The sequence below is a fragment of the Bactrocera neohumeralis genome, chromosome 3 (assembly GCF_024586455.1).
Source record: "Bactrocera neohumeralis isolate Rockhampton chromosome 3, APGP_CSIRO_Bneo_wtdbg2-racon-allhic-juicebox.fasta_v2, whole genome shotgun sequence".
NCBI classification, from domain to species: Eukaryota; Metazoa; Arthropoda; class Insecta; order Diptera; family Tephritidae; genus Bactrocera; species Bactrocera neohumeralis.
Genome location: NC_065920.1, coordinates 12,200,666 through 12,226,272, shown reverse-complemented (window position 1 = coordinate 12,226,272; position 25,607 = coordinate 12,200,666). Strand labels below are relative to the sequence as shown.

The 25,607-nt window shown below is 31.3% G+C and overlaps 1 protein-coding gene and 1 long non-coding RNA gene across 2 annotated transcripts in view; one reads left to right on the top strand and one right to left on the bottom strand.

Moving 5' to 3' along the window:
- LOC126753595 (uncharacterized) overlaps positions 1-25,607 on the top strand; it is a 156,289-nt gene that overhangs the window by 57,854 nt on the left and 72,828 nt on the right. The gene's annotated exons all lie outside the window — the stretch shown is intronic.
- LOC126753594 (uncharacterized) overlaps positions 1-25,607 on the bottom strand; it is a 203,521-nt gene that overhangs the window by 114,555 nt on the left and 63,359 nt on the right. Inside the window, 4 exon segments of the mRNA XM_050465148.1 lie at positions 7,944-8,060; positions 9,472-9,573; positions 9,929-10,151; positions 20,204-20,259. Coding sequence (XP_050321105.1) covers positions 7,944-8,060; positions 9,472-9,573; positions 9,929-10,151; positions 20,204-20,254 — 493 coding nt within the window. The 5' untranslated portion in view covers positions 20,255-20,259.

Here is a 25,607-nt window from a genome sequence, read left to right as displayed (position 1 = left end):
TAATGTTGGTACGTGCAGGAATGCAAGTCAACAGCGAGCACCCCATTCCCCCAACACACACACTCTTATGATCACACAGACACATGTATGGAGGTCTATTTTGGCGCCCTTCTATGGCTTGTGGCACGAACTAATACGTGTACTAATAATGTGGCGAATTATGTTGCACTAGAATGCAGTTCTACACAATTCATGCGCGTCGTTGCGAACGGGTTTTTCCCTACAATTAGAACTAAATTGAAATGTCGAGAATTTTCTGTGGAAAATTAAGCGTCACAGTTAATTTGAATGATGAGAAATGCACATTGCAAGTGTTTGAGAGAAAAGTAAGATGGATTATGTTTGCGTTTCGGCGCAAACTTTGCAACTATAAGATTGACTTATACAAACTTAACCCTAAAAAGTCCTTGTTATCTCTTAAAAGCTCTTAAATTCTCCCCTAAAATCTTTCATATCTTTTTAGATATATGTACATAAAGCTCTAAAAGCTTTTTTTGGTATCCTATTAATTATATAAAAATCTCCAAGAGCTTCTTTTTGTATTTTTAAATGCAGGAAAAGCTCTGCAAAAAAAAATCTTCCCTGTTAAAAATAATTAAAGTCTCAAAAATATTTCATTAATATCTTCCAAGCCAAAAAGCTTCAAAAGCTTCCTCTAGTACTGATATATAAAAGCTCTAAAATTTTTCTCTACTATCTCATTGTAATTATTAGCTGTGTGAGGGTTACGCATCAAAGTTACGAGGCTTTTTTATTCAAAAAAGTGTTCAGAGCTTTTCTAATAAAGTATTTCGTATATTCTCTTATTTAATATATAAAAAGCGTTTGAATTTAACTCTGCTAAAAAAAAATGCAAATATTTAAAAGATTCCTTTAACATTATCCAAACCAAAAAGCTTCAAAAGCTTACTCTAGTACAAATAATACAAAAATACAAAAAGCTCTAAAAGTTTTCTCTGATTTCCCATTGTAATTATAATTAGAGTGAGTGTTACACGTCAAAGTTTCAAAGCTTTTTTTTATCAAAAAAGTGTTCAGAGCTTTTCAAATAATTTATTTCGTATAGTATCTTATTTAATATATACAAAAGTTTGGATCTTACCGTGGAAAAATATGTAAAAATATTTAAAAGATTCGTCCAAAATCCTAAAGACAAAAAAATTGCAAAAGCTTCATCTAGTGCAAATATTTAAAAAGCTCTTAAATTTTTCTCTAATATCCCATTGTAATTAAAAGTAGAGTGTGTGTTATTGATCAAAGTTAAAAGGCTCTACTTTTTTAAAAAGAGTGTTCAGAGCTTTTCAAATAATGTATTTCCTATAGTATCCTATTTAAAAGCACTTGTTGCGTATGTATATAAAAGCTCTAAAAGATTCCTCTAATATCCTCCAAACCAAAAAGCTTCAAAAGCTTCTTCCATTTTAAATATATAAAAAGCTCTAAAAGCTTTTTCTGGTGTTCAATTGTAGTTATAAAAGAGAGAGTTCGCTTTTTAGATTTTAAAAAGCTATATATAAAGCTGATTCGCGCGCGTTCTGCTTTCAATATTTCCCTTTTGTAATTTTTTTATACCCTTCACGCTCATTCCAGTTATCATCAAGTGTATAAAGCTGTGGCTGAGACATCAAGAACTCTAGTTCCATGCCACTCAGAACTGAAAACAATGCGCAACGGCATCTTCGTTCGCTATGAACAAGAACAAGTCAGCAAGTCAACCTTTTGCACTGCAAATTCTATTTTTAATTTAAAATATTTCTTCAATACAATTAATTTGCTTCATAGTGATATAATACTTGGCTTTCTCTGTGAAGGTATATGCATGTATATGTGTATATAGTTTGTGTGGCGGCTAAAAGGAACACCTGTTGCAGCCAAACAATTGCGCAAGTACACAATTGAGGCATTCTTCAAGGCATACATATGCCTGTGTGTGTGTGTGTGTTTGAGAAAGCTCGTTCTGCGCCCGTGTAGCGTGCCGACAATGCCGTAATAGCCTTTGTTTGCAGAGAATGATTAGATAATAAAAATTTCTATCAACAAGCGCATGGAGATTGTTTGCAGTGCAATAGAGCAAACACACACATACACAAATGAATATATGCACGCGCGTAAGTGTGTGTGTGGCTCGTACTTGAACCGCCGGGCGCATGCTGTTGTTGTTATCTTCGTTAATGTGCAGTTTCAGCGTCGCCGTCGCCGCCGCCTGTAACTAATCTGTAATCTATTGATGTATGCATTCTTTCTTTATCTTTTTTATTTGTTGTAGTTGTAGTTGTATGTGGCTTTTTATTGTTACTGCTATTGTTACGTTGCAACACGTAAGCGCTCTAATGCTGGCAATTATACAGCAAGCAGCACAGCTAGCCATTCTGGTATGTGTTCTTTTGTGGTATATTTACACATACAAACAAACCACACACACACACTTGTATGTTTGTATTACGCCATGTTGCATGTCCACTAGCTATTCTGTACCTTTCTCTAACTGCCGAGTTGTGGAAATTCGAGCCTCTCCATCAAGTTCATCACTAACAACACATGGAAGTGTACTGCCCAACGTCCACCACTCCACTCCTGCACTCGCTCTTTCATTCTTCACTGTTTGGCGTTGTGGTACTCGCGATCGCGCAATGAAATGACGTAATTAAAGCAACCGCCATGGTGGCGGCGGTGGCGGTCCACAAATTGAGAGTGGTAAAAGTAATAGGAATTTGCGGTCGTCTGGGCAGCTTTCTAGTTTTCTAATGATTTAGAAGTTTGTAGTATTCTCTGATTTCAAAGCGATGGGAGGAGCACGGACCCACTTTATTTTATTATGTCTAATTTCTGTTTTTGGTGCATTTTCTTATTTAGTCTTTCAAATTATTTTGTATGAGAGTGTGCCTCGCCAGTCTTATTGATTAATTGATATGTCTTTGTCCAGGCTTGTTGTAACATTTCGTTGAAGTCGGTTCGGTACATTTTAATTCTAATATTTTGGACTTCTGATTGGCTTAAGCATTCTTTAGATCGTATTTATATACTGATCGAAGCCAAGTCTAAAATTATGCTTTAGTTTTATTCTTTTGGGAGAGTTGGACCTGGCGAATCCTGGAGAAAGACTGGAGAAGACCCTTGACAAACAGATCGATACCCATCACGCATCCAATGGAAAACAAAGTGCATATCGACCTGTCTGCAGACCGATCCAGGGTTGTAATACCAAAGAAGTTAGAAAAAGTGCCATTTCTTCGCTTATCGGTGCACAACGTCAACCGCTCAGTGAATTTTTACTTCACTTACTGAAAACCCAGCAGTCCTAAGACAGAGTCCAGTCATTTGTGGCTATCAGTGAAGCGACTTTTCTAAGCAAGGCTCTAGACATATGAAGATAAACATATACATAAACATAAAATATATAGACAACGTTTATCGAGAGGCTAAAGAAAGTAACTATGGGCTATAGATAACTATGATGTCTTAGTGATCCTAATTTCTCCCACCATCGAGGTCATAACTAGAAGGCGGTAATTAAGAGTTTTCTTCGCTAAATCACGACGCCTGCTTGTACAACCTATCTGTAAGACTCAACAGACATAAGATTTTTTAATCGAGCCCTACTTGTATGTGCTTGTGCTCAAAAAATAAACGACATATTCTACATCCAACTAACTGTGCTGTTGTTGTAGTTGCGCCGCAATTTTATTGTCACAAAGAATCACATTGAACGACTTAGGAAATGATCTCGTGCTACTTTTTTCACTTTATGACGTAATTTAATAGCAACTGACATTAATGGCGGTGACCGGTTTATGGTGCTGCGTCGCGCTGCCTATCGTGCCACAAGTACTTAACTAATGCGGTAATAATAGTTGGTTAGTTAGACTGGACGTTAGATGGTGGGGTGTTTGTGTGTGTGTGCAACTGTTGTCGGCAGTAGAAGTAAGTAAATTTACGCTTTTGCGTGCTGCCTGAAGTTGCCGCTGCTAAGCTTAGCTTACAGTGCATAAGCTTATGGCCAGGCATTAAGCTGTAGCTATGTTTGTATTAGTATTGGTTGTTGTTGTAGTTACTTTCTATGCTCTTCTACTATTGTCGCAGAGCTTGTACAACTTAAATGAAGTTGTATTTGTTGTTGTTGTAGTTGCTATTTGCATACAAATACATATTTATGCGCATGCGCTGCAAGAATATTTACTTTTATACGCTTAACAGGCTACATTTAGTATGTCATGTAGTTTGTGATACACAGAAGGAAACGAAGAAGACTCTATAAAGTTTATAGATATGTTTATAAATTATCAGCGTGATGAGTAGAGTCGATTTGGGCTTGTATCTGTATATCTGTCTACCATATATACATATAAGCGCCCTAGTCCTTCTTTTTTGGAGATATCGATCTGAAATTTTGCAAACGTTCTTTTCTCTTAAAGAAGCTGTTCACTGGTCGGAATAATTGATATCGGACTACTATACCGTATAGCTGCCATACAAACTGAACTATCGGTATCAAGTTCTTGTATGCAGAGCTCTTTCATTTAAAGAGAAATCTTCAAGAAATTCGGCATGGATTATTACCTAAAGCAATGGTGCAATCTCCGAAGAAATTACCTAGATCGGATCACTATAACGTATAGCTGCCATACAAACTGAACAATCGGCATTATTGGCTTCTATGGAAAACTTTTTTGTATAGCGAGATTTCTTCACTAAATTTTGCATACATTATTATTTTGGGCAGCGCTACAATATATGAAAAGATTTTTCAGATCGAAGAACTATAGCATATAGCGGCCATACAAATTAAACGTTTAAATCAAGACAAACACTGTTTTATGCCCTTTTATGCCTTTTTATGCAAAAGCAGATGTGTAGGGTATTATAGCTGTGCTGTTACTGCCAGTTTTATATACGTACATATATATCAATGTGTAAATATTATATATTTTTGTGTGTAAAGCGTTATCTTTATTATGCCCATACATTCTCATAACAGCCTTGCCGCCTTTGGACCAAATCCGATTTTATAACCCGTGTCATTTTACAATACCGCTTGCCGACTGCGCGTGCTTGACTTTACATACAAGCATTAATACACCCATACAACTTAAAATAAAGCTCTGCGCACTTAAATTCATATTTGTTGCCGTGTGCCGCAAAACCGCTAATATATATATGTGTGTATGTGTGTGTGACTAGTGTCAGCTTGCCTTTGTGTTTGTTGGCTTTTGTGTAGCACATTTTGCAGCACCTTTTCTTGCCATAAGTCTTCACCCTCTGCCGCTTTTCTTTGCCTACTTCACTTCATTCTACTTTGCCATTAATCCAATTGCTTTTATGCTATTTGTACTTCATGCCTCGTCTTCTTGCACATTTGCTTTTATTATTACAATATTTTTTCAATGGCATTTTATAGCCGAAACCGTTAGACAGCGCACACAAACTAACTTACCAGATTACTAGCTGTAGCTAACTTTGAAAAATATACTCACAGCTTTATACATAAATATTATGTTTGTTTGTATGCTGCTACAAAATGCTTTTTCATATGAAAATCGCTCTTTGTTGCACTTTTTTCTATAACCGCATTTGCTTTGTGGCAGCGCCGCATAAATGTCGGCACACATGTATATATACGCACACTTACAGTCGGTTATAAAGTGTGCGTACGAATGTCGTTTAATAGAAGAAAATGTTTGTGTAGCAAACAAATGTGGCAATTGCCCTGCTCCAGCTCCAGCTCTTGCGCTGGCCAACTGGCTACTTTGCAAGTAGTAATAGGAGGAACTATGTGTAGCAGCGCGGCGCGGAAGTATCTCTTTCTACAACTTAGTACTTGCTTAGTTGCTGCTTGGCCAGCGGAGCGCATAGAAAGAAGTTACTGGGTAAGTTAATACAAGTTTATTTTATAGAGAAACTGTTGAGCGAAAAAAGAAAAAAAAAACGAAAATAAAACATCAAAAAGCACGAAACTAAATGGCAAAGTGGAAAAAGTAAATAAGGCGAGGAAAAATAACACTAGAAAGGTGTGACTTCGGTAGCAACGCAGCTTAGATAACTGGCTCGCCAACTTTGTAGTGGCCACAACTTTTATATGATTAGCACTACTCGGCTTGCTTGCGTGTTAGGAGAAAGAAAGTGGAGCGGAGAAGAGGCGGTTTTTCAGTTTTGTGAATAAATTCTGAGTAAAGAAATACATAACCTACAAGTTTTCAAAAAATATTTACATTCACATATCGAGTGTCTTAGGTTTTTTTTATGAATAAAAATCGCCCACTTCTCGCCACAGTGGTAAGGCTGTTAAAGAGGGTGGGGAAAACATAATGTTGGCATTAGAAAGCTCAATATTTACAGCTTTCTGTTTTATATCTGAATTCATACGCCGTGTTTTACACTGCCTGCCACGCCCATTTTTTATACTTTTGAGCAAGAGAATTGAACAACAACGGACGCACAGTTGACCCAAAGATAATGACGTGAAAAAGTTCATGTGAAAAAAAGATATGGAGTCTCAAAATTATTATTTTGAACTTAACTAGTCTCAGTATTTTTAGTTTTAATTTTTAACTAGTTTCGAATTTAATTTTTTGGAGTTTTCAAAGTATAATTTGGAAATTTTTAGTAAATTTCAAAGTATAATTTATATAATTTACATATTTTTAATATAATTTATAATCTATAATTTTTAATATAATTTATATATATTTGAAATTTATATATTTTTGAATATTTATCGATAAAAAATCGATTGTGTGGAAAGGGAACGTGGTCAAAATATAATTTTGAATTTTTATTACTCGCAAATTTAAAAAATATCAATTATTTGGGAAGTGCGATAAAACTATATCCACAAATTTCTCAAATTTAGTTTTTAGAACTTTCACAATATAGTTTTGAAGTTTTTGTTAAATTTGGAAATATTTGTCGATACATTATCGATTATATGACAATATCGATAACTTTGTAGACATTCCTGGAAAGCGAACGTGGACAAAATATAATTTTGAAATATTTGTTAAATTTTGTAATGTTTATCGATAAAATATCGATTATAAGGTGAGTGGGCGTGATAAACCGTTATTCACAAATTTATGAAATTTAGTTTTTAAAGCTTTCGCAATGAAATTTTGAATTCTTTGTCAAATTTTGGAATATTTATCGATAAAATATCGATTATATGGGAAGTGTGCGTGATAAATCGATATTTAGAAATTTATAAAATTTAGTTTATAGAGTTTTCGCAATATAATTTTGAAATTTGTGTTAAATTTTGGTATATTAATCGATAAAATATCGATTTTATGTTAGGTGAGCGTGGTTCTAAAACGATATCGATAACTTTATAGCAAATACAGTTGAGTTTAGATATTGAAAATTGGCTTATTATGCGCATAAAGGCTTATAATAGCTAGAAATGTTTTTTTTTTTAATTTTTGGTTATTATTTTTATTAATACTATTAATAATCTTTTTGTGGGTCTGTTAATTTTTATTTTTTTTTTAAATTTATTTTAATTTTTTTTTAATTTTATATTAATTAAATTCGTTTTTATTATTATTTTGTGATTTTTGTTGATTTTAACAATTATTAGTTATGTTCCATTAATTATTTTTTTTTTAAATTTATTGTGATGCATTTAAATTTTTGATAATTAATTTTTTATAATTTTTATTTTATTTTTTTAATTTTTGTCAGTTTTTCTTAATTTTAAATTTTGTTAATTTAATTTTTTTAATTTTTGTTAACTTTTTCTTAATTTTTAATTAATTATTAGTTAAATTAAAAGTTATTAAATATTTGCCATTAATAACAAATTAATTTTATGTTGACGCTGTTGTTTGGTTTGGTGCGATTCCACTGCCTAACCCTTTCCCTTAAAATTTTCTTAATGTATGTGTTCTGGTTTCTTATGTTTGTGTGTGTGTTAAATATTTTGTTAAGCGTGCAATAAAACAAAAACTCACCTTCGCAGTGAAGCCCATTGCCGTGATAGCCGGGAAAGCAGGTACACGTGAAGCTGCCAAGCGTGTTGATGCAGTGCGCAAACACATCGCATGGACGATATTTGCACTCGTTTTCATCTGGAAGCGTTTAGGATTAAGCATTAGTTTAATTGTGCATTGGCGTTTGTGGCGTTATATTTATGAGCGTTTTCTTGTTTATTGTTGTTGTTGTTTAACGTTAATTAATTGTACTTATGTAGTTGTAGTTTGGAGTTACTATGTTTTTTTTTGTATTGATATAGGCAAATGTTTGTATGTATAAGGTAAAATTAATATGTTTTGTTGGTATTAAATTACTGCTGAGCTATGCTACTTAAATTATATGCTACAAATTTGCTATGTGTAAGGCTGTGCTATGTTAACTAGCGCCTAATATTATAAAAAATTAAATAATTTTGGTAAATTAATTTAGAGTGTTTGTAATTGTAGTGGCTAATTTTAAATTTTTTATTATGTTAAACTGTATAAATGCCCTTCAAAAACTGCGTATGCCAATTGTTATAATTGTTTAGAATTTTTTATAAGTATAAGTTACTTAATTAGCGTTTATTGCAAGCTTTAATAATGATTTTTTTGAGATATTAGTTTTTTCAGCTAAGCTTTTACGTGTTTGCCTTATATTTGAAGCAATGGTTAAATCTGTTGATTTAACAATTTAAAAATATTAAAAAATTAATTTTAATTAATTTAAATTAAATCTTAATTAATTTTTTCGTAATTAAATTCTTACCTTTACAATTTCGGCGTACTTTTATAGAAAAAAACTGTTAATTTTAAAATAATTACTAAAATTAATTAAATAATTAGTATAATTTAAATTAGTTTTTTGTAATGCGATTCTTACCTTAGCATTTCAGAGTAGTTTTTTTTATAAGAAAAAATGAAAGTAATGACTTAAATTAGTTTAATTAATTAAATAATTAATTTTTTTTTTAATTTTTAATTTTAATAAGAACTAAAGCAGGTAGCTAAAATTCAGTATACTTTTTAAATATATTTTATTTTGTTAAACAATATTACTACATTAGTCATAATTATTTACTTTAGGCTTCACTAATTTTTCATTTGCTATAAATTTGTATTTTTAGTTATTAATTATTGCGCAAATTGTTAAAAATTTAGTAATTTTAATATATTAGATATTTATAAAAGTTAAAATTTATTTAATTAAATTTATTTACTGCCGACAATTCTATTACAATGTCAGCTACTACCTTATTTATTTTTATTGCAGCTACTGTTTGGCAATCAAAAAAAAAAGTACGTTCTCATTGTTTCACTATTAGCATTTTCTAAATACTGAGCTTTGCACAATCGCACAGCCTTATCGAAGGAAATCCTTTTCCAACAATTCGCAACGCTTATAAACTTAACATTAAATCTTAATTACGTTACAACGAACTCTAATACATTTTGCAATCACTGCTCAACGAATGACTCTCAATTATATACAGACTTGAAATGTATTTTGAATTTATCGCTCACTTACCTCGCTCACTGCAATTGCAACCGCCAAAACCGTCGTTGCAATGGCAAACGCCATTTAAGCAAACACCATTCGTGCACTGAGTGCCATCCTTATCACAGTCATCTGCAATTAACAGCGTAAACGGAAATTACAATTTAACACCGTAAAACATTTATGTAATAGTAGGAGGTGCATAAATTTTAATGCTTCATATGGTATTTGTAAATTTTTAAGAAAAAAAAAATTAGAAAAAATTAATTAATTATTTTAATTTATTTTTATTTTCAATTTTTAAATTTAATTTAAGTTATTATTTTTACTTTAAATTTTATTTTAATTTTTTCGTTTAAATTTCAATTTCTGTTTAACACTTTTTATTTTATTTTTAGTTAATCTTAATTTTAATTAATTTATATTTGAATTTAAATTTTAATTTTTTTAAGAGAAGTCTTCGTTTTAAAAAATTTTTATTACTCACTTGTGCATTTGAGCTCCTCTCTCAGCTCATCGGCACCGAGAAAACAATCTCGCCTGCCGTCGCATAATTTCGATAATTCGAATAATTGTAAATAATCTGTAGACTCATTAACTTGACAGCCAAAGTAGCCATCTTCAAGATTTAGAAAAAATACTTCGCCACCAAAACGGCTATTTTTCAAATGCGCTTGGTCCGATCGTATTGTTTTGATTTGTGAATGTACCTGCAGGACGAGAAAAGAAAATGCAAAAATTAATAAATGAAAATTCAATAATTTCAAATGTATTTAAATAAATTTAATTGGCATAACAAAAAATAAAACTACGAAAGTGAATTTCAATTATGCTGCAAACCAAATTTTATGCTCAAAAATACTTGAACTGTGAAGAAATATTCTACGGCACTGAACGAATTATGCTAAACCGTAAACTGAAAATGTGGCAAGGCATACTAAAATTGTGTTGCATGCCTAAAATTGCTTCCCATTTCTCACATGCATGCATTTCCGGGTTCTACTTTTTGGCAATTCATTGGTTCATTAGTAAAATTTTAAGTTTTCCATTTTTGTTTTAGTTTAGTATTTATGATATTTTTTAGTTTTTCCGCTTGTCTTCCGATTTGCTCTTTTATTTTTTTTTCTTCTAATTATTGTATTATGTAATAACTGTCTGTATATAATTTGTTTTGCATTTTAGTCTGCAATTATTTGGCGTGAAATATGTAGAAATCAATTAGGAAGTGCAGAAATGTGAAATGAGCAATATGAATGAGTGTGGGAAATTGCCAATTATAGCTTATTGAAGCCTAAAATGTTTCAATCTACCGTATAATAGGTTCATAACATAATGTGTGTGTGTTTTTTTTTGTTCTAAGAGCACTATGTAAGCAAGTCAATATTAATAACAGCTGGCTGTTAAGGCTCGTGAAGAAAATTTGAGAATTTTTTTTTATGTTTTTTAATTTTGTTTGCATCTTCAGTCCCCCTTTAACATAAAAATAATAATATTTAAAAATATTAATTATTGCAGTCAACGAAAGAAGAAATGGTTCAGACCGGATCACTGTAGTATTTCGAATCGAAATCAGGTGCTTGTATGGAAAACTTTCTCATTTGATGAGATAACTTCACCAAACTTGGCATGAGTTATGGTCCAAGAGAACAATGTAATTTCCGAAAAAATTGCTCAGATCGGATCACTGTAGCATATATGTAGCTGCCATACGAATTAACCGCTCAAAACCAGGTTCTTGTAAGGCATCCTTATATTGGTTAACCGTATTTTAGCTTCGTAGCAACTGAATTTAACGTTTTTGTTTTTATTTATTTTTATTAAAAAAAAAGATCTCTAACAATAGCTCATGCTAAGTGTTTTTTTTTTATTTTTTGTTTTGTTAAATTTTTCTTCACAACTTTTGCATGCTGAATTGTTACGCTTCGTTGCTCGTTTTCTTCGGATAATGCAAAAATTAATGGCTATGTAGACTTCAGTTTCAATTGAGAATGTTCTAACAATGACGTACGAGTATACAAAAAACAATTTAATAATATAAAATAAATATAAAACACGAGCAAGTAAGAGACTGGCGTTAAGCCTATAGATATGGCATCACAGTGACTTAAAGGGAAATTAGTTGAATAAGGTTGAACTATAAACCTTTATAACCTTTGGCAGAAAAATAATTTTCACAGGCGTTAAACTAGTTTTTGAACATTTTCTAAATATTTAACGAAAATATAACACCGTATATAGTATAATTGTTAGCATATGCTAACTCATATACTTGTACCACAAATGAGCGCAAAATTGCAAATTCACCAAGAAAAATGAAAATCATGTGAAATATTTCAATAACTACACAAGCGTGTGAGAATCGATTTTTCCAGCAGCAATTGGCTGCCTGAAACCGCAGAGGCTATTGACTTTCGCACACTGCCGCACGCTTTGCCAGCGGCCATCACCACATGCCACATACATACAAAAATCCATCCATACTTCTTTCAAGCAGCAGCGTCTGTCAAGTTCAAGTTTGTGGATGCGCCGATTTTATCAGCTGACACTGACTGTGCGATTGACTGACTAACTGACTGACTGCTTTGACAGACAGACATCACCGCATTGCTTGGCATTGTTTTTGTGTGAACGCGCGTTAGACACGAGCTGCCACATGCCTTCCATTGACACTGCGGCAATTAAGTGCTATTGCAATTGTTTTACCGTTGTTGTTGTCTTTCGACATTGTTGTCAAATATCGGTGCAATAAGTGTGGTTGCAATGTGCGCTCGTATGCGCCCTTGTATGTGTGTTATGGCAGCGTAAAAAATCTGCTAAAGTAATCTATAATAGTGACCTTGTGTCAGGCATGCTGCTTCGTAAATGAGTTGAAAAAATTTGCAAATTTATTCATTAGATATGTGCAACAACAACAAAAACAACATTAGTTAGCTGCTGCGTTGTTTTTAGACTTGTGTTATGTTTTTATATGCTATTAGATAAAAAGCTCATCATTGCTTTAATGCTACTGCACTTTTAGTTGTTGGCAGATAACAGTTGCTGGCATTGTAATGTGCACAGTTTGTAATTTTTTCGAAGAAAACTTTTTGTGGAAAAATTAAAAAATTTTTGTATTTACACACAAAAAAAAAAAAAATAATTATAAACAAAATTAAATTAATAAAAATTAAATAATAATTAATAAAAACTTAAATTTTAATTCTACAAAAATATATTAAAAAAAAAATATTAAATAAAATTAAATTAATAAAAATTAAAAAATAAATTATAAAAATTTTCATCCTACAATAATTTAAAATTAAAAAAAAAAAATAAAAAATTAAATTAATAAAAATTAAAAATAAATGATAAAAATTTTAATTTTATTTTTAAATATTAAAGAATATAAACTATAAATTATACAAATTCTAATCTCACAAAAGATGAATAATGTGAAAAAAAAATTAAATTAATAAAAACTAAAAAATAAATTATAAAAATTTAAATTTTAAATTTAAATATTAATATTATAAAACCATAAATTATACAAATTTTAATATTACACAAGTATAATAAAATTAAAAAAAAATAGTAAATAAAATTAAATTAATAAAAATTAAAAATAAATTATGAAAATTTAAATATAAATTTTAAATATGAATAAATATAAAACCACAAATTATACAAATTTTAATCTCATAAAAACTTAATTTTATAAAAATTAAAAAATTTAATTATTAAAGATAAATGAGACAAGTTATAATTTGATAAAAAAATTTAATTATTAAAGAAACAATTTTTATATCCAAAATATATTTGTTTTAATTTTTTTCTAGTTACATACATATGTATGTAAATATTTTTAATTATTTTTATAATTTTTTAAATTTAAATTTCTAATAACCACTAATTAATTCTTTTTATTAAAATTTAAACTATTTCCAATTCTATGCCCAAAACTGTTTCTTTTTTTTTTTGCTTTATTGCTCACATTACGTGCATGTATTGAAAAACGCAATGAAAAAAATCAAAAGCGATGATTGTCAAAATGCAACAACAATTTCTCAACAACCGCACAACACCAAGCTGTGCTAATAAAAACCACAACAACATCAATAATAATTAAAAATAAATCGCAGACAATGCCGCGCAACAAAGTGCTCCCATGACATTGCTGCCAACAACTCGTGCCGCAGTCGCGCAACCGATGCCACGAACGGCAGCAGCTTTGTCAAGTGCAGTCGCGCTGGCAATTAAAAGCATTAAAACAAGTGCATACGTGTTTCAGCCAGTAAATGAGCACATCTATATTAGATTTTGCAATATTACGTGTGAGTGTGTGTGTATGTGTGTGATTAGTTTATTTTCTTCAACGTTCCGCAGGCAGTGCAACCTTTGCATTGAAAGCATGAGCTTGAGCTGCTTTAAAGGCAGCGATATAGAAAAGCTAAAGAGGGTGAACAATAGTTACCGTTATAATTGTAAGCAACGTGGTTTCTAAACCAACCTCTGGTCTCAGTTGCAGCTGTCAACTGGAGTTAGTTACATACATATGTACACACATATGTATAAAGTTATTATACAATATATACATATACATATGTACCATATATTTTAGCTATGTACATATGTATATGTGTATAAAAATTAGATGTGTCGCTGCAGTTCCTTTGGTTTTGTATCGCTATGCCATAAAAGCTTCAATCGCGTGCCTTGCACTAATTTCTGCTACTTTTATGATTTTTGTGTTAGAAAGCTGGAATTATATCAATTTTTATGCTCGATTTTTTTGTCACAAATATGTGTGTATATTCACACAGCTATTAAATAATTAGTTGCTGCACTTCACATTCTTGTTTTTTAACTTAATTAACACCAAATAATTGCTGGTTGTAGTTGTTTTGATGAACGCATGCGTGTTTATGGCAAAAATGCAAAAAAATATATAAAGTTACTAATAAAAATAATATTTGTGTGTTGGAGACAGAAATTTCAGGAGAAGATTTGATCAGTTAGCAACTTAACGGTAAAAAATTATTTTTATCAAAAATGTATTTTTCATTTTTTTTTATAAAAAATATATAATTAATATATTACGATCTTTTGTAAAGAATATTTATGAATGTGTCATTAAGTTTTCAAACTAATTTTTAATATAATTTGAAAGAATTATATGCGGTTTCTCCTTAGTAAGTAAGGCTTCAAAGATGATTTAGGTAAAAAAATATATATTTTTGAGGCGAGTTTTGTGTACAGTATTGCTTGAAAATAATTATTTAGTTCACTGAAATCCCAAACCAAAGCACAAAAAAAAATTTTTAGGCAAGAAAATTCGTGCACTAAAATTTGAAACCGATTTTGGCAGAATTTTCACGAAATTGAAAAAAAATAGCATTTTAGCTTATTTTTTGCTTTTAAGTAAAATAATTTCATATTACTGTGTTATATGTTATTTATGCAACATTAAGCAGTGAAATTATGTGCTAATAAGCAATAAAAGGAAATTCATCAGTTAAAAGGGAAGCAAGTTCGGCGCTTAAGTCTTTCGTTGCCTATAAGAGTATTTGCTCGAAGAGAAAAACAATAACTAATTTTTGTAATAGATAGAAATTAGAGATGGGTGGCCTTTAAAACTATATAATTTTCATGAAGAATTCATTTAAATTTTTTTTTAATTAAAAAAAAATATTTAAATTATTAAAATTTTTTTTTTATTTTTTAAATTTCTTTTTGAATTTTTTAAAGTTTTACATATGGTTGTCTTTTATTGAATAGTTTTGTATGTAACGTTCATTTAAATTTTTTTTAAAATAAAAACAAATTAATTTTTTTAATTACTTTTTTTAAATTAAAATTTAAATTTTTTTAAATTTTTTTAAATTTTTTTTTATTTTTACATATGTGCGCGAAATACAACATAAGCTTTGCAAAAGTTAGGGAGAATAATAACTAGTTAACATAACATTTATATTACCGTGTGTTCAAAAATTATCGTTATTAAAGAAATAAAAAAAAAAATAATAATTAAATAAATTACAAAAAAAAAGTAAATAAATAAACTCAATTTAAACTTTTACACAATAAAGTAACAAAAATATTTTTTAACATGACATACATACATATGTATGTAACTTCAGCAACACGGTCGCAGCTTATTTATGCGCATACCGTTAAAGTAACAATTAATAATTGCTTTTTTCTATTCGCTGCAAATTATGTAAGTTATCACTTTGTTAACGGTTAATTACATTAGTTGTCTATTGAACCCTCTTTGGCAAAGTCGAAAAAGGAATTGCGAAAGCGTCGCTGACTGCGGACGACTAATTCCGAACGATGACAAAATTAATTGGCAGTTAATAATATAGACACAAGACCACAATAACAACAACAAATGAAAACAGAGGGGAAGTAAGAAGACTAACAGTAAAAAATAAGTCAATAACCTTTCTACTTGGATATTAAACCAATTGGCAATTTGTGCGCGCGTTTTCGTTGTGTGCATTATACACACACATTATACAACTATATAACTGGCAAATACGTATGTTTGTATGTATATTTTCAAGCTTTGCGTTACTACGAGCTAATAATTAATGCCTGTTGTAGCTGCTTGATTGGCTTGTTGTTTGGTGTGTCGCTGAGAGTAGTTGTTGTTGTAAGAGTTTGTTTAAGCGTTTTTGATATTTTTTTTTCATTATAACCAACGCATTATTACGGGAGAGTGCTTGACTTGCAAGTGTTGATCTTAAATATTCTTAGTCTTTCTGTATACAAAAGTTGTGTGTTGAGTGATAATATTTAATAGGAATATAATGCAATGAATACAAAAATTTCCTGCTTTATTTCACAAATTTGCATAGTTTTGCGTAACATAACAGTAAACAACCTAAAATCATTTGGTAACAAAATTAAACTTAACTTAAATAAACTTAACGTAACAAAACATAACTCAACTTAACATAACACTAATTAACGTAGGAAAATATAACGCCATTAAAAGAAAACTTAAATTAAGCAGTTATATTACTTAACTTAATAAAACTTAACGTAACATAGCATCAGTTGACTTAGCACAACACTACTTAACGTAACATGATGTGACGTCATTAAAATAAAACTGAATTTAGCATAAAATAACTTAATAAAACTTAACGTAACATAACATAACATTACTTAACGTAGCATAACATATTGTCATTAAAACCAAACTGCATTTAATCTAACACAATTTAACTTAACTTTGCATAACTTAACGTAACATAACCTAACTTTACGTAACATAGAAAAACCTAACGTAACCTTAACTGTCAGAAATAGCTATAAAGCGCAATTAACTAAACCCTTTTTTCCCTTGATCAAACGCATTTTAAGAAATTAAAAAAATCCAAAAATTTCACATCATCTTTCGCAACTATGCGTTTCGAAATTCGTCTTTTGGCATCTGTGTGCAACAAATCGATGACTATCTTCGCTATTTGCTTATTTCACCTTTCCTTTGGTATGTTTTTGTTTTTATCTTACCGCTAGGATGGCTATTTTTGTGCATTACGTTGACGCTATTATTGCTGTTGTTGTTGGCTGGCTATTCATTAGTTGGGATTTTCGCATTTCAGCGGTCAAGTTACAAAATATTCATCATACTTTGTCGCTTTTGTGCGTTTCTATGTGTATGAGTATGTATGTAAAAGTGTGTGCGTGTACATGTCAGCTTTGTCAGCGACCGCAGTCGTTGACCGCTCCCGCTGTCGGCATTGCGTTTACGTCTTGTGAACCAACTGACAGCGATCGAGTGTTTGTCATTTATTTTGTTGTTGTTGTTTGTTTTGTATTTTTTGTGGTTTTACTTTTCTAACACCACATTGTTGTTGATGGTTCAACTTTTCAAGTCGCGCTTTCTTTTCTTTGCCATTTCGCCGCTTTTGGCAGTTGGTTGGGCAGAAAGATAAATTTATTGTTGTTGCTTTTGTTGTGTTCTGCTTCCCACTCGCCAGTAACACATTTACCTATTTTCAAAAATTTCTGAATTTTTGCGCAAATGCTGTGAGCGGAGCTGGATTGTGTCCGCCTGTGTCGTGGCTCATTAGAAATATGCAGATTGAGCAGATTTGCTTTTCGTAGTGAAATATTTTTTTTTATTTAATTTTTTGCGTGCGTCAACTGCTCTTAATTACTTCATTCAGCGCTTGTTTATTGTTTGCGAAATTCACAAAATATATAATTTTTCTAGCTTTCAAAGCTTTCACATAAACTCATGTAAATCTGCGTATAATGAACTTTCTTCGGAGTTTCGAAGGAAAACGTGTCGAAAAATGCTTGCTGGTTTTAATAGTTATCGATTTCTGCGAACTCATTTAAAATTTATGGCTTCAGCGAAATCGCAGCAAATATTATGTATGCAATTATATACAAATTCTTATTGACCAACCAACATACATACATATAACACTAAACTTCTATTTACTTATTGTGTCTAACTTTGATGAACTATTCAATTTCTAGCACCGTTAGACGCTGTTAATTGCAGCTTTATCTCTTTCAAGAGTTAATTTTATAGTTCATTTAACATTTCTGTAAGGTCAAGCCTTAGCTAAGTTGATTAATTTATTCTCTTTCCATTTCTATTTCTTACTCAGTGGCATCTTTATTGCTTGAGTTGTTGTTAGTTTTAGTTAGCTTCGCTTTTGCTCGTCAGTTGATGCTTGAGTAAGCAGCCGCTTTCATTATTGATTCAAATAAATTACATTTTCCTTAGAATTTTTTACGTTGTAAGACTTTGCAAGGACTTCGAAGTGTACTTCTGAGATTTGTTGCTGGGATTTCGCTTTCTGGGAAATTGGAGTATGGTCATCTAATCTGTATTTGGGTTTCATTGTTTGACTTATAAGTGCTTGTATAGCTACAAATTCCACAGTTAGTCAGTTAGCAATATGAGTCATAAGAGAATATTGCACAAAACAATATTTTTAGAATACCATAAGTTACCCTGAATTAGTTAGAAGTGGTTAGAAAAGCCACCTCAGCTTGACTCATGCTGCCATCACATTTGCTGTGATCACGTTTGCTGAGTCTCTAAAGTAATCAGCAGTAAAGTTGATGTCGAAATTGCTGATAAAAGTGATAGGATAGTTTCAGAGAGAATTTCTCTTATTAAATGAAATTATTTTTTTTATAAGGGCACGAAACCAATATATTATATCTACATCATGCCTATTAATTCATACTTAAGATAGATGCTCAAAAATCACTCAGAGAGGCCTTAGAGCTTTATAATAGAACTACAGACCGAATTTCTATATAACCACAAATTAATATTTGCGCTTTTTAGCTAGTTTCGTTGCATATGACCCACTTAGTCTTGTTAACCAACTCAGACAAAAAAAATCTCATTGCACCACAACAGGTTCGTCGCTTAAGTCTTTTATCACATACAAATATATGAGCTTCCCCCTTACATCAAGCATTAATTTTACAATACTAAAATAATTTCTGGGTAGCTCAGTTCACCTGCATCAACAACAATAATTTAAAATTTGCTTTACACTGCAGAGCATATCTATTTTTTCGCTTTTATTACATATTAAAGAAGCCTTAATGCTACCGCTTACTACATTCTTCAGCTAATAGCTGGCTTTGTTGACTTTGAACAATAGTTGGCTGATTAAATGTACAACAATGACAAAGAATATATGTATAGAAGAAAAAGAAAAACAAAATAATTGCTGCTTTGCTTTTTGTGTGGAAGTTTTGATTAGAAGCGTATTAGAAATCAAAGACAAGTTGGTTGCTTACAAAAATGCCATAATTTCAGCTCTTTAAGTAAGTTTTGTGGTGGTTTGCTTTGAAATATCTTTGAAGTTCTACGAATAGACATTTAATCAAATAGTTTATGTACAAATCTAACAAGCGAAGTTTTGTAGTAACACAGCCATACATACACACATTCATGAAAATATATGTACATATATATATAGGTGACTGTAAGGTAGTCATTTTCATCGAGAGGTTTGTTAATCAAGCTCTTGTAAATGCATACAAACTGAAGTATTGTTTGTTTATAAGTGTTTGTGTTTGCTTTGTGTACATAGATCTTAAGCGATTGCAGCAACAATAAAGACTAAGATTTTTTTAACTGTGGCTTGTTAAAATTAGATGGCTACTACTGAAATAGCTTGGTGCCGTTCGATGTAAGCACGCGGGTATTTAATTGTAGATGCCAATGATGAAATAGAATTTTTCAAATTCTTTAAATCTTAGTACATTCCTTAGTTTATATGTCAGATTAGATGTTCTAATACTGAGTTAAACGAAAAAATCGGGTTAAATCGTTCAAAGACATGAACAATAATTTTTTTGTGACTTAACAATTAAAATTCCTTGTGAATATGTATTAAATTTCTTTGCAATATATCAACAAATGAGGCACAAATTTTTATAATCCCTAGAAAACTTCGCATAAGAAACCGTTGGCTTTAAGCCGGTTTTAGAACCATAGTTTCTTGGGCAAAATTGCTCGAAAAGGTCTAAAGCGCATTTCCCGCCTGCGCGATTTTATAGAAAAAAAAATCGCCCCGCTCTAGTAGTCTTATGTAAACGTTTTTAATTCTTAGAATATTCACAATTTTAATGCTGATTTCTTTAATTCTTCTTAATCAACCTTCTTAATGCTTTTAACACATAATTACCACAACAACATTTAAATAATGGCATTAATTGTAGACTTCCTACTTACACCACTAATTTTTTACTTATAATAATAGCTTTTAGAAATACGCAAAATACTTACTGTACTCGAAAGTAGCACTATCCACGTGACTAGTGGCAAAAATATTCTCATTTTTGCTGCAAAGAAAGAAAAAAACATATACAATTAGATAACGAAAATCAGTAAATTGCTATAAATAATTTTCATAAATGCATTTAGCAGCTATGCAAATAATATGAATTATAGACGAGTTTGCGCAATAACAGCTATTGAGCAAAGCGCGCATGAGCAGATGAGTGGCTATAAATAAATAAGCAAACATAAGTGGCGGTAATTATCGCCACTTTGCTACAACTGTTGAAAAAAAGAAGGAATAAAATAGAAAAATAAATTAATAAAATTAAAAAAAAAAATAATAAAATTAAAAAAAATAATAAAATTTAAAAAAAATAATAAAAAAAAAAATCATAAAATTAAAAAAAATAAAAAAATTAAAAAAAATAATAAAAAAAAAAAAAATAAAAAAAAAAAAAAAAAAAACTAAAAAAATATGCATAAAGACAAGAATAAAAAAATTCAAATGAATGAAAGTCACTTCTAAAGCGCTAAAGCAATACAAATTGCTATGTAGAAATCGTTGAAAAAAAAATTAAAAAAATAAAATTGGCAAAAAAGGTAAGCAGACGTGTAATCACTGTGTTGAAGCAGCTAAATTGTAGAATATTGTAATTACACATTGAAATTGTAGGGAATTAAAATTTCAAACACGCTTCCGTATGCGCGTAAATACATAAGTATATACATACATACATATGTGTGTATGTATGTATTTACAGAAGAACTAGCTGAAACATTTTTAACTGCCTGAGATATGTACACAAGACGAGCGTACAAGCGCGCTGGCAATAAAAAATGGAATTTGAAAAAAAAAAAAAATTTGAAAGTACAAAGTTAAAGCAAATGCCATTCTGAATTTGTGAAAAAAGAAATATATGTACATATCGTCACATAAAATGCAAAGCAACGTATCATCAAAAAAAAAATTGAAAATCGTTGTCAGATATACTAACCAATTTATAACCATTTTATAACAATTTCTAATTTTTTTTTAATGTAAATGGTTTCTATTATATCATTTTTTCTTTGTTTGTAAACTTATAAAAAGTGATGTTACGTTATTTTGCATTTTAGGTAACAATATACACTATGTACTACTATTGTATATAAATAAATAAAAAAATTTAAAAGGAAAAAAATAAAAGAATGCATTAAAAGCGCGAAAAATCACAGCTTGAGCCTTACTGGCGATAGAAGCGTGCGATAGAACTTAAGTGAGAGTCGGCAAAATGCAAAAAAGCTACAACAACAACAGTGAAGTTAATAAAAATACAAAAACAGCAACAAAACTACAAGCGCACATTGACTTGCGCGCTAAATGTCCGTCCACAACAGGTAAATGACACCACGGCAAACAGACTTTATTTATACATATAAATATATGCCTACAAATATATACTTATATATAAATAAACACATATAGTTAAGCATTCCAAGCGAACTCAATGAGCCAGGCGGACAGTTGCTCGTCATTAAAGCACCTTTGTCACAGGCGGCTAATGTCAACAAGGCGGCCAGCACTCGCGCCCTATAAGAGCACATGTATTTCTGTGTACATATGTATTACTGTGTGGGAAATATTTCACATCCAAATATATGTAGTAAATGTATGTGTGTTTGTCGTAAACCGCAAAGCACTGACAGGCCAATTGAGCGCTGCAGGAAATTGCTGCTGATGAGTCTAGCGGTGTTGCTGGCTCTTGATTGACAGTTAGCGGTATACAGCCATACATGTGTATGTGTGTGTGTGTTCCATGCGCTGCTTGACATCTTTGCGCCGCTATTTGAAATGTTTGAAGAAGTATGGTTTGTTTTTCGCTCGTTTTTTCAACATTTTCAACTTTCTTCTGCTGGTTTTTTCTTTTGTTTTCTGCTTTTTCCATTGTTCTTCACTTTTAATTCGTTCGCCGTCATTTCGCCTATTTGTCAATGCACGCTAGAATGAGGAAGTGAGTGCCCGCTTATCACAAATCATGTATCTAATGATGAGTTTTATTTATTGCTGTGTTTTGTTAAGCATTTAAATGGCGGGAGGAAGCGTTGGAGGTTTTTCTCACACAATTATAATTTTTTTTTGGTTTTGTTTTGTGATTTATGATCTTTTTGCGTGTAGTTAGTGGCATTTGTATTTTATAGAAATATCTTTCGACAGATATTTTTGTTGTGTGCTAAGAATTTACAGCGTTTTGTAATATTGGAGAATTCAAAAAAAAAATCTCCTCGTGATTTTCGAAAGCTTTTATATTAATGAGTTTGAGATTACGTAGCTATTTTAAAATTTTGAAGTAAATTTTTGAGTTTTCGAATTAATAAGTTTAAAATTGTGTAGCTTTTTTAAAGCTTTAGAATAGCTTTTTGAAAGCTTTCATATTAATAAGTTTAAGATAGCGTAGCTATTTTAAAGCTTTGAGGTAGCTTCCTGACAGCTTTTATACTTTAAAATGACGTAGCTCTTTTAAAGCTTTAGAGTAGATTTTGAAAGCTTTCACATTAATAAGTTTAAAATTGTGTAGCTTTTTTAAAGCTTTAGAATAGCTTTTTGAAAGCTTTCATATTAATAAGTTTAAGATTGCGTGGCTATTTTAAAGCTTTGAGGTAGCTTCCTGACATCTTTTATACTTTAAAATGACGTAGCTCTTTTAAAGCTTTAGAGTAGCTCTATGAAAGCTTTCTTATTAAAAAGTTTAAAATTGCATAGCTCTTTTATAGCTTTTTGAAAGCTTTCATATTAATAAGTTTAAAATTGCGTATAGCTCTTGACTATTTGCTTACGAGCATAACTTTTAAAATAATTTTAAATTTAAACATTAAAATAATTTAATTTTTTTGCCTGTTTTTGTCAAGTTCTCATTTGAGTTCTCTTCATAATTTATTTGTATTAAAAATGATTCAACCAGTCATTGCGCAAAGGCGTTAGTGTAAGTTTCAAATTATCTCTAGATCAAATTTGGCTCGGCTTTCTCCTCACTTCTTATTTTGTTTTTTGTTTTTGTTTTTGATTACTGTTTTTTTGTTTGTATATTTTTTTTGTATTTCTATACGTATTTATATTTTTAATTTTTTCATATTGCTTTTTGGTAAAAATTCTTATGTGCTGACATATTTGCAAAAGCTTGGCCACTCCTAAAACTTTCCAGTGAAAATCCACTGACTTTGTCATGTTAAGCTAATCAGATTGAAATTTACTGCTCCGAATAACGCTGGCTTGTATCGCTCATATGGCACCTTGTTTTTTGCAACTTGTATGACTCAGTTTGTGGAATTTAAGAAAATTATATGAAAGAAATAAACTCACATTTTTTAACCCAAATCGAAGCTTGAGAAGTTAAATTTTCATACAAAGTCCCTTATTTATATGGTCCATATATTTTTTGTTCTTGTAGCTTTCTGACTTATTCACACTCATTCAATAGCACATTCAACCCAAGTTCTGTACCTGTTTCTGGTTTGTGTCTTTGATGAAAACAAATGTCGCACGAGAGGTTTGAGGTTAGGAACTTAAAACCAGAAATTTAGTTGAAAATAATACATTTTTGAGTCGAGAAGTGGCCATTGCAACAAAAAAATGCGTTCACAATAGTTCATATATCTACATTTTGTAATAAATTATCCTTAAAAGACTCTACAAAGTTTTTTTTTTGCAAAAATACGCTTTTTGAAAATTAATTCTTAAAACAAAATTTATTAATTTTTATCAAATATATATCAATACTATAGAGGAATGAATTATGGCTCCAATCAGAGACATTTGATTGCTCTAAATATGTCTCAAAACGCCGTTAATCGCCATAGCAATACAACAAACAAACATTATTTGCATTGCAAAACAACTTTCAAGTCAGCATAATTAATTGCTAACAAATCGAACTGCGAGAATAAAATATATCAATATGGCAGTAAAAATACAACAACAAAGCAGCGCTTGCAGCTAAAAGCGCACAAAAATCCTTTCTCTTTTATATGCCCATTCACTGGCATACAAAACTGAAACGTTTAAGTGCTTAGATAACGGCAAAGAAGTCAAAATCGATTGACACAATGCAGCAGTTGGCACAAGAAGCGAATCGAAAAATAGAGATAAATAAAATAAAAATAAATAAAAACATAAATTCTGCAAAAATATCAGTCACGCATTCAACTGCCACTGCCGCATGTGGCACGCACAATCCATCGAAAATCGCTCAAAGACACGCCGTAACAAATAGCATGTAGGTAAATAAGCGATTGCCTGGCGGCCAACAAATGCTAAAACGGTGCGTGTGCAATTTTTCTGCGAAAGCGTTGTGCGCATGCGCAACGGCGAAGCGACTACAGTAAGCGATGTGATTTATTTCGTGTGGCTAAATAAAGCACAGTGAAAAATGCGAGCTTGTCAGGCATTTAATGCGTAGAAAGCATGAAGCACTTTACACGCAGTGCTGGTGGAAGCGAGCGAACAACGCGGAGGTTGGCGAGCTAGAAGAAAATATGCAACGATTTTTATAAAAATAGCGAACACATTGCAGGCCGCCAAGTACTAAGCTCCACTTTGGACATTTGATGACAACAGCAGCGTTGCAAGGACGCTGGACTAAGACAAAGGGTATGCAAAGTCAACAATTGGTTGCCCGAGGAGCTGCGGCAAGCCCTTTAAAGCGGTGCGCATATGCAGCAGCACGACAGCTTGACATTGAAAAAGTGTTATTAATTAGTCAAAGCGTAACGCAGGTCTATCAATTAAGTGATACTAAATTATAAGATTGAGTGCGGGCGCAGTCGGTAGCCGGATAAAATGTGGAGCTGCTGCCAATTGCCGGCGACATTCAAGGCGAAACACAGCAACAAGTGAGAGTAGTGAATTGTAGAGGCTGTGGAGACTCTGCTAGTAGGTCGCCGCCCTTAGCTTACCTTCACCGCCAGACAAAAGACTTAAACAACGCACTTGTCATTTGATAACAACTCGCTTATTGATGACTTTACATTGGCAATTTGCATGCAATTGGCTAAGGTGCACGCCAACTGCAGGCTGGTGGGCTGCTACACCGTATATAAATATATACAAATATAAATTATACATGAGTTTATACTATATATAATATGTATTTCCAGCAACTCATTTAAAAGTCGTAAACTACCGCACAATAGTTGCTGTTTGTTGCTGGGGCGTACTCGAAGGGTGTGTGTACGCTGAGCGTTAAGTAGCGCAATGTGGAGTAGTTACCATGAAACAGTAGAAAATATTAAAAAATAAAATAATATCATCGAAAGTAATAAATGGAACCTACAGTGGTTGTTTTAGGGTGTGTAAGGCAATAAACACGCAAGCACGTTGCGCTACTGAAGTACTTGATATTGCGTTATGAGTGTTTTGATTGATTCCTGATTGAGC